Raw genomic sequence first — 14,615 nt, 5'->3', positions numbered from 1 at the left:
TATCAACCATTAACCACTCGCCGTATTAACCGTATATGGCACCGTGCGACTTCTACTTCTGAAAGAAAAACGTTATGCAGACGTAGAGGCCATTCAAAAGGCTTGCACCGGCATACTGGCGGCCATACCGGCCAAGGAGCTAAAATATTTGTTCGACATGCTTTTGGATCGTGCAAAAAGCTGTATTGAAGCAGAAAGTGACTATTTTGAATAAAATAAATTTATTTTGCCGAAAAAAATCATTTGTTCTGTTTTTATAGCCTGTACCCAAAGGGTGAAAGGCTATACTAGTTTTGTGCGCATGTATGTAACACACAGAAGGAGGCGTGGCAGACCCCACAAAGTATATATATTCTTGATCAGGATGAGAAGCCGAGTCGATATAGCCTTGTCCGTCCGTCCGTCCGTCTGTCCGTCTGTCTGTCCGTCTGTCCGTCTGTCCGTATGAACGCAAGGATCTCAGAAAGTATAAGAGCTAGAATAACCAAACTTGGTTTCCATATTCTCCTAAGACCGAGAAAGTACGAGTTTGAGTTTTTTTTCGATGCACCCCCCCACTCCCCCGCAATTCGTGTTTTTTCTTATAACTTCCGTAATTCTCGGAATTTTGAAATCAATTTTGGTAGGTACATCCAGTTAGTACTAATGTGTCCGTGTGCCAAATTTCATCATGATAGGTCAATTCTGAAGAAAGTTATAGCCATAAGTAAAATCGCTGCTCATGCGCTGCCTCTGTCGGCAGCGCTGCCCGCAGCTGTTGTTGTTGTTGCTGCTTTGGTTCAACTTTGTGCTGCATACATACACGCATATAAACACGCATAGGTACGTGATGTAAATGTATGCTGTTAAAACTAAACATAAACATATATTCTAATTTAATTTAATTAATTAATTCATTAATTTTTTTTAATAATTTAATTTTTTTTTTAAATTTTTTTTTTTTAATTTTTCTTTTTTTGTGGAGAGTACAGGCTATTTTACTGTCGGGCTTGCTCGACTGTAGCGTTCTATCTTGTTTTTTTTAAAGTCCTGTTTACTTTGGAAAGCACCTTGTATAAGAGCTAGAATAACCAAACTTGGTATCGGCATTAAACTCTATACATGAAATGTACAAGAGTATATTACGTTTGGGGGAGGGGAAAAATGTAACAGGCAGAAGGAGGCGTGGCAGACCCCACAAAGTATATATATTCTTGATCTTGTCTGTCCGTCCGTCCGTATGAACACCTGGATCTCAGAGACTATAAGAGATAGATAGTACGCAGTGTTAAGTTTATTCTATTTTTTGGATTGTGATTTTTTGGGGGGGCCCCGCAACTTCACCCCTATACCGGTTTTCACGATTTTTCATTCGTATAATCGCCTATATCTCGGACACTATAAGATCTAGACCAAATTTTAGTCCAAGATGCCTTAAATTAATACGCAGAAAATGTGTATTTTGAAAATTCCCTCCCTCCCCCATCTCTTCCGCAATTAATGATCTCACATAATTCTTGAAATTTCGAACTCTAATTTTGCAAATACCCCCAGTTAGTCATTATGTATCCATATGCCAAGTTTCATTATGATATACCGATTTAACAAGAAGCCATAAATATAACCATAAATATATTTGCTGCCCAAGCGCTGCCCGCAGCTGTTGTTGATGCTGGTGCTTTGGTTAACTGCAAACATGCTCACACACACGAATAGAGGCGCATAGGCATTCATACACTCACATAGACGTAATTGCTTTGTAAATGTGCAATTATACACCCTTTACGTGAGTTCGAATACCGAGAGAGGTAAAATCGATCCAAATTTTTGTTTTTTACTTTTCGTAATTTTTTTAATTTCTATAATTATTGTTAACATATGTCAGAGTATTTCAAAGTCGGGACACCCGACTTTAGCTTTTTTACTTGTTTTAGCTTCTGCTATGGGCGTATACATACATATGTATAAAACAGTTCCGGAATTTTGACTGGGTACAGGGTATTTTCCTGTCCGGCTTGCTCGACTGTACCGTACTCTCCTGTTATTATGAATATTTACGTAATTATGTACATAAGTACATAAGATAATACCCAAGGTACTTCACTGACAGGACACTATACTAGAAGTTATTTTAAAAATAAAGTCATTTTTATGTCAGTCGTATCAGAAATCTTATCAAGGAAAACTTGAAGCTCAGAAACAAAAGTTGTAGTTGCAGATAAGAATATTCAACAAGAGAGAACGCTACGGTCGGGCAAGGCCGACAGTAAAATACCCTGTACTATCTACAAAAAAGGAAAATTTAAAAAAAATTAAATTAATTAATAACATTAAACAAAAACAAGAAAGGAATGCTAAAGTCGAGCGGGCTTAACTCTTAAATACCCTGTACCACCCCTAAAAAAAATTAAAACTAAAACTTAAAACTGTAATTAATTAATTCAATTAAATATAAAATATTTAACACATGCATACAGACATAAGTGTTTACAAGTATGTACAATTTCAACAGCATAGATTTACATCAGAATCGTGTCTATGCGTGCTTGTATGCAGTAAAAAAATAAGTCAAAGCAGCAGCCGCTGCCGGCAGAGCTTGGGCAGAGATTATGTTTATGGCTATAATTTTCTTCATAATTAACTTATCATGATGAAACTTGGCACACAGACACATAATCACTATACGGATGTATTTGAGTACAAAATTCCAAGAAATAGGGAGTTACGGGAATTATAGGAAAAACACGAATTGCGGGGGAGTGGGGGGGTGCATCAGAAAAAAACACAAACTCGTCCTTTCTCGGACTTAGGAGAATCTGGATTCCATGTTTGGTTATTCTTGCTTTTATACTTTCTGAGATCCTTGCGTTTATACAGACAGACGGACAGACGGACATGGCTATATCGACTCGGCTTGTTATCCTGATCAAGAATATATATACTTTGTGGGGTCTGTCACGCCTCCTCCTATACCCTTTTAACCTTTGGGTACAGGGTATAAAAAGCTAAAGTCGGGTGTCCCGACTTTGAAATACTCTGTACATATGTTACAATAATTATAGAAAATAAAAAAATTAAGAAAATTAAAAAAAAAAAATTGGATCGATTTTAACTTTCTCGGTATTCGAACTCACGTAAAGGATGTATAATTGCACATACACAAAGCAATTGCGTGTATTTGAGTGTATCTATATATTCGTGTCTGTGTAAATATGCTTGCATCAACCAAAGCACCAGCATCAACAACAGCTGCGGGCAGCGCGTGGGCAGCTAATATATTTATGGCTATAACTTCTTGTTGAATCGGTCTATCATAGTGAAACTTGGCATACGGACACATAATAACTAACTGGTGGTATTTGAGTTCGAAATTCCAAGAATTACGGGACCTACGATTTGCGTTGGTGAGGGGGGATGGAGGGAAATTCCAAAATACACATTTTCTGCGTATTCACATAAGGCATCTTAGACATATAGCCATGTCCGCCTGTCTGTACGAACGCAAGGGTCTCGGAAAATATTAGTGCTAGAATGACCAAAATTATATCTAGACTCTTTTTAGCCTAAGAAAGAAAAAGTTTCTGATGCATCTCTACACTCTGCCGTTATCAAAATCGCGACGTTAGCTTTTCCACTAGTTATTCTTGAGGTTATTGGAATTTAGCTGCAAAACAGTTGCTTTAAATTAAAGATTTTGAAAAAGATAACTATTCAAATAGAAGGAAATGGGGAATTTGGTTAGAGGGCACTTTAACGCAATCCGGCTATATTGGAATTTTAAGGTACCGTGCCTTTCCGTCACAACTTTTTCTGATCAGATTCCGCAACATAATAATGCTCCATGTCTTAAAGATATGTAAGAGATTTAAATCATGCTGTTCTTCCTTGGCCTCCTTAGATATCCGATGTTGATATGTATTATTAAACAATTTTTGGGGACTATTGTAAAGAATCGATACCATAATTGAAATAAGAAATTGACTAGTCAATCTGCCCGCAAATTGGTTGATTCAATCTAAGTCTTGTTGCGTGGAATTCTCGATGGGTACTAAATAATAAATATTAGTAACATATTATTTAATCTTCCCGAATTATGAAGAATTTGTAGAATATCATTTGCTTTTAACGTATTTATTCCCAACTTTTGTTGGCATATTTACATAATTATAAGTAAGAGCTAAAAGCTTCTGTAGTAAGTTAACTGTAGTTAACTGTAACGTGCCATGACCTATTACCTAAGGAAAGAGTGAAATTGTAGAGAATGATTGATAATAGTACAGGTCGCTACTGTTTAAAATACGAGAGTAACAAATAAAAACGCTAAGCTAAGTACTAAAAAATAAATGTGTACTCCCAGCATATTTAAAAACCTAGCTCAGCAGAAAAGAACATTTTAACATATTTTGGTATGTATGCATTACAGAAATGCCCTTAAGTCTGCGCACGAAACAAACAATGTGAAAAAACAAGTTAAAAACGTGTCGAATGGTAAAGCCGTGCGGGCCCGACTCTTATATACTCTATATTCGGGTCGGTATTTGATTGAATTAAATATTACAAATTTTGTTTTACAATTTTTATCTACATTGTTTTCCAACATAAATTAGGCAATAATTTAATGTAATATAAAAGAATTTTTTTCAATTAAATACATTTAATGATATAACAAAAAGGGAAATATTTAACACATGTACACATGTATGTTCAGGTTTAATAGCATACATTCACATCGGGAGCAGTTTATCCAAGGCAGCAACAACAGCAGGTAAATTACAAACAGATGGACGGACGACATTTTGTCGTATTAATAAAAACAAGAGAAACTGTATCGTGCAGTCGAGCAAGCCCGACAGTGAAATACCCTGTACCCAGACACTGAGTTATATGCGCCCATAGCAGAAGCAAAAAGAGGAAAAAAGAGCGAACTTATTGCTGCAGTTTGAGGGGGTTATACTGTAGAGAACTTGTTTCGCTAATAACTTTTCTTAGAGATAACCGATTTAGATGAAATTTAAAACAAAAGATTATTATATATAAATTATATGTGCAAAGTTTGGTTAAAGTAGCTTTTGACATGTGGACGGTATTTACGAAATTCAAACAGGCGGACAGACGGACGGACATGTCTAGATCGATTTTTCTAGTCATGCTGATTCAGAATATATATACTTTATGGGGTCGGAGATGCTTTCTTCTGCATGGTACATACTCTGCACAAACATAATATACCCTTTTTACCCTACAGGTACAAGGTATAAATATATGTACACGTACATACTTTGTGGGTTCTGTGTTTTAAGTACAGGATAATATAATAATATATATGTACATACATGTGGTTATATACCGTTTGCTGGCAGAGCATGGACAGAAATTAAATTGAAATACATTTTCGGCTATAAATGTCTTAAGCATTTTGCTATTGAAACAAAACTTGACTCATGCATATATGTAGTATGTGTTTGTATGTATATATAAACCAGCATTCGTGTATGAGTATGTGTGTTGATTCGAGGTTTGTCTACACAAAGAGCAAAAATATTTTAATTTCTTCGCAAGTTCTGCTTTTGCTTAAAATTCTGGTTGTGAGAATTCAAAAGTAGCAGTCGAAGCAGAAGATGAACAGTAAAATATAAGAAGCATTTCGGCATTTAAAAGCGGTAACAAGTTTTTTTTGCTTCGAGTGCTACATATGACAATTTATAAAATCGAAGCATCAGCAGTTGACGTGTTAATGCATTTAACATTCCCCCCATCGTCATAAAATGTTTCAAAGCGTAAAATACTATATTAGTTTTGTGCGAATGTATGTAACACGCAGAAGGAGGCATGGCAGACCCCACAAAGTGTATATATTCTTGATCAGGATGACCAGCCGAGTCGATATAGCCATTTTTTATGGTTTCTTTTATTCTTGTAATTTTTGAACCTATAGCTATGCATAGCTATTAGATTTCAACAGCTCAAATTTCTAACAATTGTTACCAGCGGGAAGGAGCTGTCAGTGTGAAAATAAAAAGGACAGACAGGCAGGGCTAGATCGACTCGTCTCGTCATGCTGATCAAGAATATATATACTTTGTGGGGTCCGCCACGCCTTCTTCTGCCTGTTACATTTTCAGCTCCCGCAAACCTAATATACATACTCTTGTACATTTTACGTACAGAGTATAATAATCATAAACCTTTTGGTTTTTCTGAACAATCTGCATCAAAAGTATTTTGCATATCCTATGTAAATAATATTAAATTAGCAAATTACTAAATGTATACTTAACACACCAGCATTCACACATAGCATCCAAAACAACCAAGCAATGGAGATGCCACCTTGGCTCAAAAAGAAAACAAGAGAGAACGCTACAGTCGATCAAGCCCGACAGTAAAATAGCCTGTACTTTCCACAAAAAAAGAAAATTTAAAAAAAAAACTATTTAAAACAAGTAGAAAAGCAAAAGTCGGGTGTCCCGACTTTGAAATACTCTGCACAAGTGTGTAGAATAATTATGTATGTGTGTATTTGTGTGTATGTCTTGTGTGCCTGTGCAAAGCAGTAACAACAACAACAGCTGCGGGCACTGCTTGGTCATATATACATATATGGCTATAACTTCCTGTTAAGTCGGCCTATTACTACGAAACTTAGCATACGGACTTATAATCATCAACTGGAGTTGGACTTTTTAATAACAGAACAAATAGTTTTTTCGGCAAAATAAATTTATTTTATTCAAAATAGTCTCCTTCTGCTTTAATACAGCTTTTTGCACGATCTAAAAGCATGTCAAACGAGTGTTTTAGCACGTTGGCCGGTATGGCCGCCAGTATGCCGGTGCAAGCCTTTTGAATGGTCTCTACGTCTGCATAACGCTTTCCTTTCGATGAGAGCAATTATTGGTCGTTAGTCAATTTGTGCGGAACAAACCGTGCACACACCTTTCGTAAGCCCAAATGTTCGGTCAAAATGCGATAAATCAATGTTTTGGAGATGTTCAATTCCATTTCCATTAATTTCAATGATGATTTCGTCTGATTTTTGATGAATTCACGCACAGTTTTGATGGAATTTTCGGTGATCACGAATTCTGATTGGCCCACATTTGATCGTCATTTATGTCCTCACGACCACTTTGAAAACGTTGAAACCACTCGTGCACTCTGCTACGGGATAAGCAATCATCGCCATAAACTTGTTCTATCAATTGAAACGTTTCGGTAAAAGTTTTACCAATTTTAAAACAAAATTTAATGTTGGCTCTTTGTTCGAAGCTCATTTTCGCACCGATAACACAAACATACTGCCACTTAAAACGCAATAACTTCACTTCCAAACGATGACATGTCATGAAATTCTCACAGTACAATCGATAAAGAAAGCAGATTCTAACCCACCAGTATATATATTCTTGATCAGGATGACAAGCCGAGTCGATATAGCCATGTCCGTCTGTATGAGCGCAAGGATCTCAGAAGGTGCAAGAGCTAGAATGACCAAACTTGGTATCCAGGTTCCACTGAGCCCTAGGCAGGTCAAGTTTGTTTTTTTTTATACCCTGTACCCGTAGGGTAAAAAGGGTATATTACGTTTGTGCAAAGTATGTAACATGCAGGAAGAAGCATCTCCGACCCCACAAAGTATATATATTCTGAATCAGCATGACGAGAGAAATCGATCTAGACATGTCCGTCCGTCTGTCCGCTCGTCCGTCTGTCCGTCTGTATGAAAGCAAGGATCTCAGAAACTATAAAAGCTAGAATAACCAAACTGGCATCCAGATTCTCCTAGGTCCGAGAAAGGACGAGTATATTTTATTTTTTTTAATTTTCCCTTTCTCCCGCTACAGAATTTCGTCAATAGCGTCCACATTTCAAATGCTACCTAACCAAACTTTGCACACATAATTTATATATAATTGTCTACTGTTGTTAAAAATTTTATTCAATTCGGTTAATTCTAATAAAAGTTATTAGCAAAACAAATTGTCGCCAGTACAACCCCCTAAACTGCAGCAACAAGTTCGCTCTTCTTCTTCCTCTTTTTGCTGCTGTTTTGGGCGCATATATGTAACTCAGTGACGGAAGTTTACCTGGACAAGGGAATAGGCAGGGTGGGGCAGAAAAATATAAAGTCGACCACACGTTCATTATTATGACGCACTATTTCGCCTTAAAATGGATCTGCGTTGGATTTGTTAAAGTTTTTTCATTGATCATATGCATAAATTATTTTTTAAATGCATCGTGCATTATTTAATCAAAATTGTAATTTTTTGGCATTTATTATTTCAATTCCAGAAGCCGCTTTCGTTATAGTACGTTTTTTCAATATATTGATTATCATCTTAAAAGTTAAAAAGTTACAATTTTTGCAAAGAGAATAGCGAGCCTTTGGTGCGCAGCTGTGTCGACGTGGATAAAGACCTCCACGTATTTACACATTCAAACATTTATACATGCTTACATTTTCATGTATCTACATACATACATATGTATATGTTGTAAGTATATATGTACGTAGGTAATGTACGTAAAACCGCTTTCTCCGCATTTCACTAGGTGATACACACGGCAACCGCAGCAGAGAAGTGTACATTTATGTACATAAGAATGGATATGAATGTATTTGTCACGAGTTGTTGTTATAATATTGTTAACGGGTTCAACGAACTTTGGAAATGTATAAGAATTCGCAATTCTTAAATATGCATACCTCATACGTTAAGTAAGAGCGTATGGCGCGTAATTCGAAAATGCTTTATTATACCCTGTACCCAAAGGGTACAAGGGTATATTAGTTTTGTGCGAGTGCACATGGAACACACATAAGGAGGCTTGGTAGACCCCACAAAGTATATATATTCTTGATCAGCATGACAAGCCGAGTCGATATAGCCATGTCCGTCTGTCTGTCTGTATGAACGCAAGGATCTCCGAAAGTATAAGAGCTAGAATAACCAAACTTGGTATACAGATTCTCCTGAGACCGAGAAAGGACGAGTTTGTTCATTTTTTCTGATCCACCCCCCCACTCCCCCCCTATTAACGATTTTCTATAACTCCCGTAATTCTTGGAATTTTGAACTAAAATTTGGTAGTCACATTAGGTTAGTAATTTTATATCCGTATACCATTATGATAGAATGATCGGAAAGAAAGTTATAGCCATATAACCAGGCCCAATGCACACATACATACATATCTACAAGTACACAAACACGCATAAGGCACGATTCTGATGTAAATGTATCTATGCATGCATGGAATATTTTATATTTAATTTAGTTAATTAATTAAATTAATTTAGTTAATTAATTAAATTAATTTAGTTAATTAATTAAATTAAATTAATTAATTAAATTAATTAAATTAATTTAATTACTTTTTTGTGGGGTGGTACAGGGTATTTAAGAGTTGAGCCTGCTCGACTTTAGCATTCCTTTCTTGTTATAGTATATTAGGTTTGCGTGAGCTGAAAAATGTAACAGGCAGAAGGAGGCGTGTAAGACCCCACAAAGTACATATATACAAGTATATTCTTGATCAGAATGACAAGACAAGTCGATAAATTAAATTAATTAATTAATTTAATTAAATTAATTTAATTACTTTTTTGTGGGGTGGTATTTAAGAGTTGAGCCTGCTCGACTTTAGCATTCCTTTCTTGTTATAGTATATTAGGTTTGCGTGAGCTGAAAAATGTAACAGGCAGAAGGAGGCGTGTAAGACCCCACAAAGTACATATATACAAGTATATTCTTGATCAGAATGACAAGACAAGTCGATATATGTTTGTCTATCCGTCCTTATGAACATCTGGATCTCATAGACTATAAAAGATAGAGACGCCAAATTTTTCACAAAGATGCCTTATGTGTGTAAGCTATACAAGTTTTTTTTATTTTTTTGATTTTCCCCCCACATCCCAGTATGGGGGTTTTCCCGATTTTCCATTTGTATAATTACCTGTATCTCGGAGCCTATAAGACCTGGGATACCAAATTTTAGTCCCAGATGCCTTGTGTTAATACGCAGAAAATGTTTAAAAATTTCCACCGTTATTAGTGATTTTCCATAGCTCCCGTATTTCTAAGAATGTCGGTCTCAAAATTGGCAAATACTTCAGTTAGTCATTATGTGTCTGTTTGCCAAGTTTTATCATGATAGGATTTTAAAGGAAGGTATACCCCGCAGCTGTCGCTGTTGCAGCTTACATGTTAACACAGACACGAATAGACATACATAGACATGCATACACTCATATAGTATATATATATAAAGCATAAAGTATATATATTCTTGATCAGCATGACGAGAGGAGTCGATCTAGCCATGTCTGTCTGTCCGTTCGTATGAACACCTGGATCTCAGAGACTATAATGGGGGTTTTCCGTGTGAGTGTATTTTAAATTTCACATATTTCACACAATTTCAAATTCAAACTTGGCAAATACCTCCAGTTAGTGATGCGTCTGTATGCCAAGTTTCATAATGATAGGCAGATTTAACAGAAAGTTATAGTCATATGTGTATATATGAACAAGCAGTGCCCGCAGCTGTTGTTGTTGTTACTGCTTTGCACAGGCACACGAGACATACACACAAATACACACATACATAATTATTCTACACATGTGTACAAAGTATTTCAATGTGGGGACACCCGACTTTAGCTTCTCTACTTGATTTATTTATTCTGATACCCCCCCCCCCCCCCCATTTCACGGCAATTCGTGTTTTTTTTTTTTTCATACCAGTAATTTTTGTAAGTACTTTTTTTATTTTCCACTTCGCGATTGATGACCATCTGTAACATATTAAATTAATTTCTATGAAAAATTAGAGTCCGGAGTCATCTGGTGAAGCTTTTTTAAAGGAAATATAGCTGCGGCGCTGATGAAAACACTTTATTCGCTTTCGTATCTAACAATTTGGTTATATATTTCACTTACAGACTGAATCCTTAAAAATAAACTGCGAACATGATCTGCCAGATTGGTTTATGGTTCGCGATGTTAAAGATCCCACCGTTATTCTTAACGACAGACTTATATCCGATGCTCTACTAAATGGTACTCTACCTATTAAGGCAGAGCATTCTTACAGCCTTAATAGCGATGGAGACTCTCTAGCAGAACCACAAAAAAGCCTGCAAGCCAAAATTGATGGTAAGTGGTTTGAGTTTTCTTGGTAATATTTTTATTATACTCTGTTGCTGTAACTACCAAAAATATGCGTATTAAGCCCAACATCTATTATTACATTTATGCAATAAATTACAATAACATAAGATGTAATTATAAAATTTGAGTTAATAATTTTAAGAATTTTGGGAGGTTTGGAAATTCACTAATAGCGGCGGGGTAGGGGATGACATTCTTGCACTCATACAGACGAATAGACGAATATGGCTATACTGACTCGCCTGGACGAGTATACATATGTGGGATTGGTCTGGCAACTATGCACAGCCAGTCCACCACATCCCTGAAAAGACGATTAATTATCGATACAATGGAAGTTAGAAGCGAAGTGAGCTGACGAGAGGAGTCGAAAAGAAGAGCTAAAGACGAAAAGACATGATGAAGCGGATCAAGACGATTTCAAGACGGTTTTAAGACGACGACTCATTTCAAAGTTTCATTTAAATTCAATACTTAACACTTTATGAAATACCTTTATATTAAACATTATAAACAAAAACTACAAGTCTTTTTCTTTCAACAAGTTAAATAGACCCAATCCCACATATTTGGGGGCTCAACATACAAAAGAACAGTTATGAGCAGAGGTTTTATGAGTAAAGCAGAACAGAAAAGTGTCGAAGGTCAACGAGTGACAAGTGCGTTTTGAAAATTGCTATACATACTGATGTGCATGTATAAATAATTGTAGTGCGTTAGAAAAGACGTTTCTAAGTGCGTACATACATACATAAAACGACGACGTGATACATAAATAAAGTTAGTACACAAGCATACAAACGACGGTGCTGCTTGTGCATAATACTTATGTATATGTGTGTATAAAGTGTGCAAAACGACGCAGAGTAACAATTCTAAGAAGTTAAGAAATACTAACGGCAACAATATGACGCGTCTAGTGGAATTTGACAAAATTAAGGACGCGTTAAAAAACGAAAAGAAACAAATAATTGAATTATTGCACAAATTCGTGTTTGAACGCAACGGCGATCGAGACAACCGCAAACGCTTACGTGCATTTGAGGGTTTCAATTATGGCATCGAAAATGAACAGTATGATCGGAAAGTCACATACATAGCTGAAAATTTAACGAATTACGATTTGGCAGTGATTTGCAATGTGTTATGTTTGCAGCATGATAAAGAGGATTGGCTAAACACATATTTTGTAACCTTGACTAGACTGTAACTTGTTGGTAGACGCAGATTTTAGCGAAGAGGACAGCGATAATGCTGAAAGTGAAGACGAAGATGATAATTACATAAGTATGAGCATTGAGAACAGGGAAGAGAATAGGGAAAACGAACGACGCGCGAGTAGTGTGAATAACGAAAGACAAAACAGTAACACGCCACATTGTAGTACAGTCAACGTACAACAACAACATACTAATGTAAACGTAAAACAGAATTGCGTTACAGTGCCTACGCAAAGTATGCAACCGCCGAGATTCGGGTTAAGTTTTAACGATATACAAGACTCGATACGTTCATTTAGTGGTGATGACTCATTACCAGTTGAGGTTTGGCTTAATGATTTTGAAGAAATGGCTATTATGGTGTATTGGGATGAACTTCAAAAATTTATTTTTGCCAAAAGGTCGCTAAAGGGACTAGCTAAAACATATGTTATGAGTGAGCGCGGTATTAAGAACTGGCATATGCTTAAAGAGTCACTTTTGAGTGAGTTTCAAACTCAAGTAAATAGTGCGCAACTACATAAATTAATGTCAGAGAGGAAAATAAAAAAGAGTGAGAGTTTGCAGGAATATTTACTTACTATGAAGGAACTTGCATCGCGCGGTAATATCGAGAACAACGCGCTTATGCAGTATGTAATAGACGGAATAAACGATTTAAACGTGAATAAATCTATTTTATATAATGCAAAAGATCTTAAGGAGTTTAAAGACAAGCTAAAATGTTACGAGAAGATACGCGGAAAAAATGAGAGTACCAAAAATAATGAAAACTATAAGGGAATTACAAGCAGAAAAGGAAATTCGACAAATAACGAGGTGAAAAATGTGAAATACGTCGGTAAATTGTGGAAACTAAATCAAAGGAAAGAAATGTTTTAAATGTAACAATTTCGGGCATATTGCAAAAGAATGTCCCGCGAACGACGATACTGCCAAGAATGTGAGTTTAGTGCACAAGGTGTCAACACAGCATACGCTAATGTGTTAATCAGTGGACATGAACGGTAAAAAATTTGAAGCACTTATAGATACCGGCAGTAAATATAACATTGTAAATGAAGCCACGTATGAAAGTCTAAATAAACCAAATTTATGTAAATATGAATATGTATCTGGTCGGGTTTGGAAATGAGAACAGAGTTAAGCCATACGGCTCGTTTTGTAACAATATTGATGGACACCAGTTTAAAACAATGTTTCTTGTGGTATCATCAAAAATTTTATATGTTGACATTGTTTTGGGCGAAGAATTTTGCAAAGATGCGGAAATAAAAATTAATCGGCACGGTGTAACCATCCGAAAGGCTGCAACGAATACAGAGGACGATGAAGTAAGCTGTGTTATGAAAATAGATGCTGATTACAATCCAACAGATGTCGACATTGATTTTAATGCAAGTGGAAGCGCCAGAAAGAAGGTACAAGAATTGGTACAAAACAACAGTCCAACAAGCATGAAAACCACAAACGTAGAAATGCGAATTGTTTTGAAAGATGACACTCCAATTTATTCGCGGCCACGTAGGTGTGCCTATTCTGAGCGTTGCATCATTGACGAGCAAGTCGAGCAATGGCTAAAAGATAATATAATAGAGCATTCCGATTCCGAATTCAGTAGTCCCGTTGCTTTGGTAAAAAAGCGCGATGGTTCCCCGAGATTATGCATTGACTTCAGGCGTATAAATAAAGCTATAGTTCGAGATCATTTCCCTTTGCCGTTGATCGAGGATCAGCTGGACAGACTCCAAGATGCAAACATTTTCAGCACGATTGATCTCAAGAACGGGTTTTTCCATGTGAATGTAGAAGACGATAGCCGAAAATATACTTCATTCGTAACACACAATGGTCAGTATCAGTTTCGGAAGGTACCTTTTAGTTTGGCAAATTCCCCAGGAGTATTTCAACGACACGTTAATGCCGTATTCAGAGATTTGACACGTACTGGTATAGCCATACCGTATGTTGACGATATAATAATACCAGCGAAAACAGAAGAAGAGGCCATATTGAATCTGATTGAAGTCTTAAAGCGATGTGAAGAGTACGGTCTGAAGCTAAATCTGAAGAAATGCTGTTTCCTTAAAACTAAGATCGAGTTTTTGGGTCACGTGATTGAAAAGAATGAAATTTGCATATCCGATTCGAAGACGCAAGCTGCTACAAAGTTTCCAATGCTTACAAACCAGAAACAGTTGCAGAGCTTTCTGGGATTGGTTGGATACTTCCGTAA

The 14,615-nt window shown here is 36.4% G+C and overlaps 1 protein-coding gene across 3 annotated transcripts in view; it reads left to right on the top strand.

Annotated features, from left to right (window-relative positions):
* Window positions 1-14,615, top strand: part of LOC115624575 (cyclic AMP response element-binding protein A) — a 63,179-nt gene that overhangs the window by 4,830 nt on the left and 43,734 nt on the right. For all 3 annotated transcript variants that reach the window (XM_030519309.1, XM_030519307.1, XM_030519306.1), the window contains exon 2: window positions 10,931-11,144. In XM_030519309.1, the coding sequence (XP_030375169.1) occupies window positions 10,931-11,144 (214 nt within the window). The remainder of the gene's footprint in view (window positions 1-10,930; window positions 11,145-14,615) is intronic.

Source organism: Scaptodrosophila lebanonensis, unplaced genomic scaffold (genome assembly GCF_003285725.1).
Source record: "Scaptodrosophila lebanonensis strain 11010-0011.00,11010-0021.00 unplaced genomic scaffold, SlebRS2 tig00000061-arrow-pilon, whole genome shotgun sequence".
NCBI classification, from domain to species: Eukaryota; Metazoa; Arthropoda; class Insecta; order Diptera; family Drosophilidae; genus Scaptodrosophila; species Scaptodrosophila lebanonensis.
This window is presented reverse-complemented; position numbering and strand designations above follow the sequence as displayed.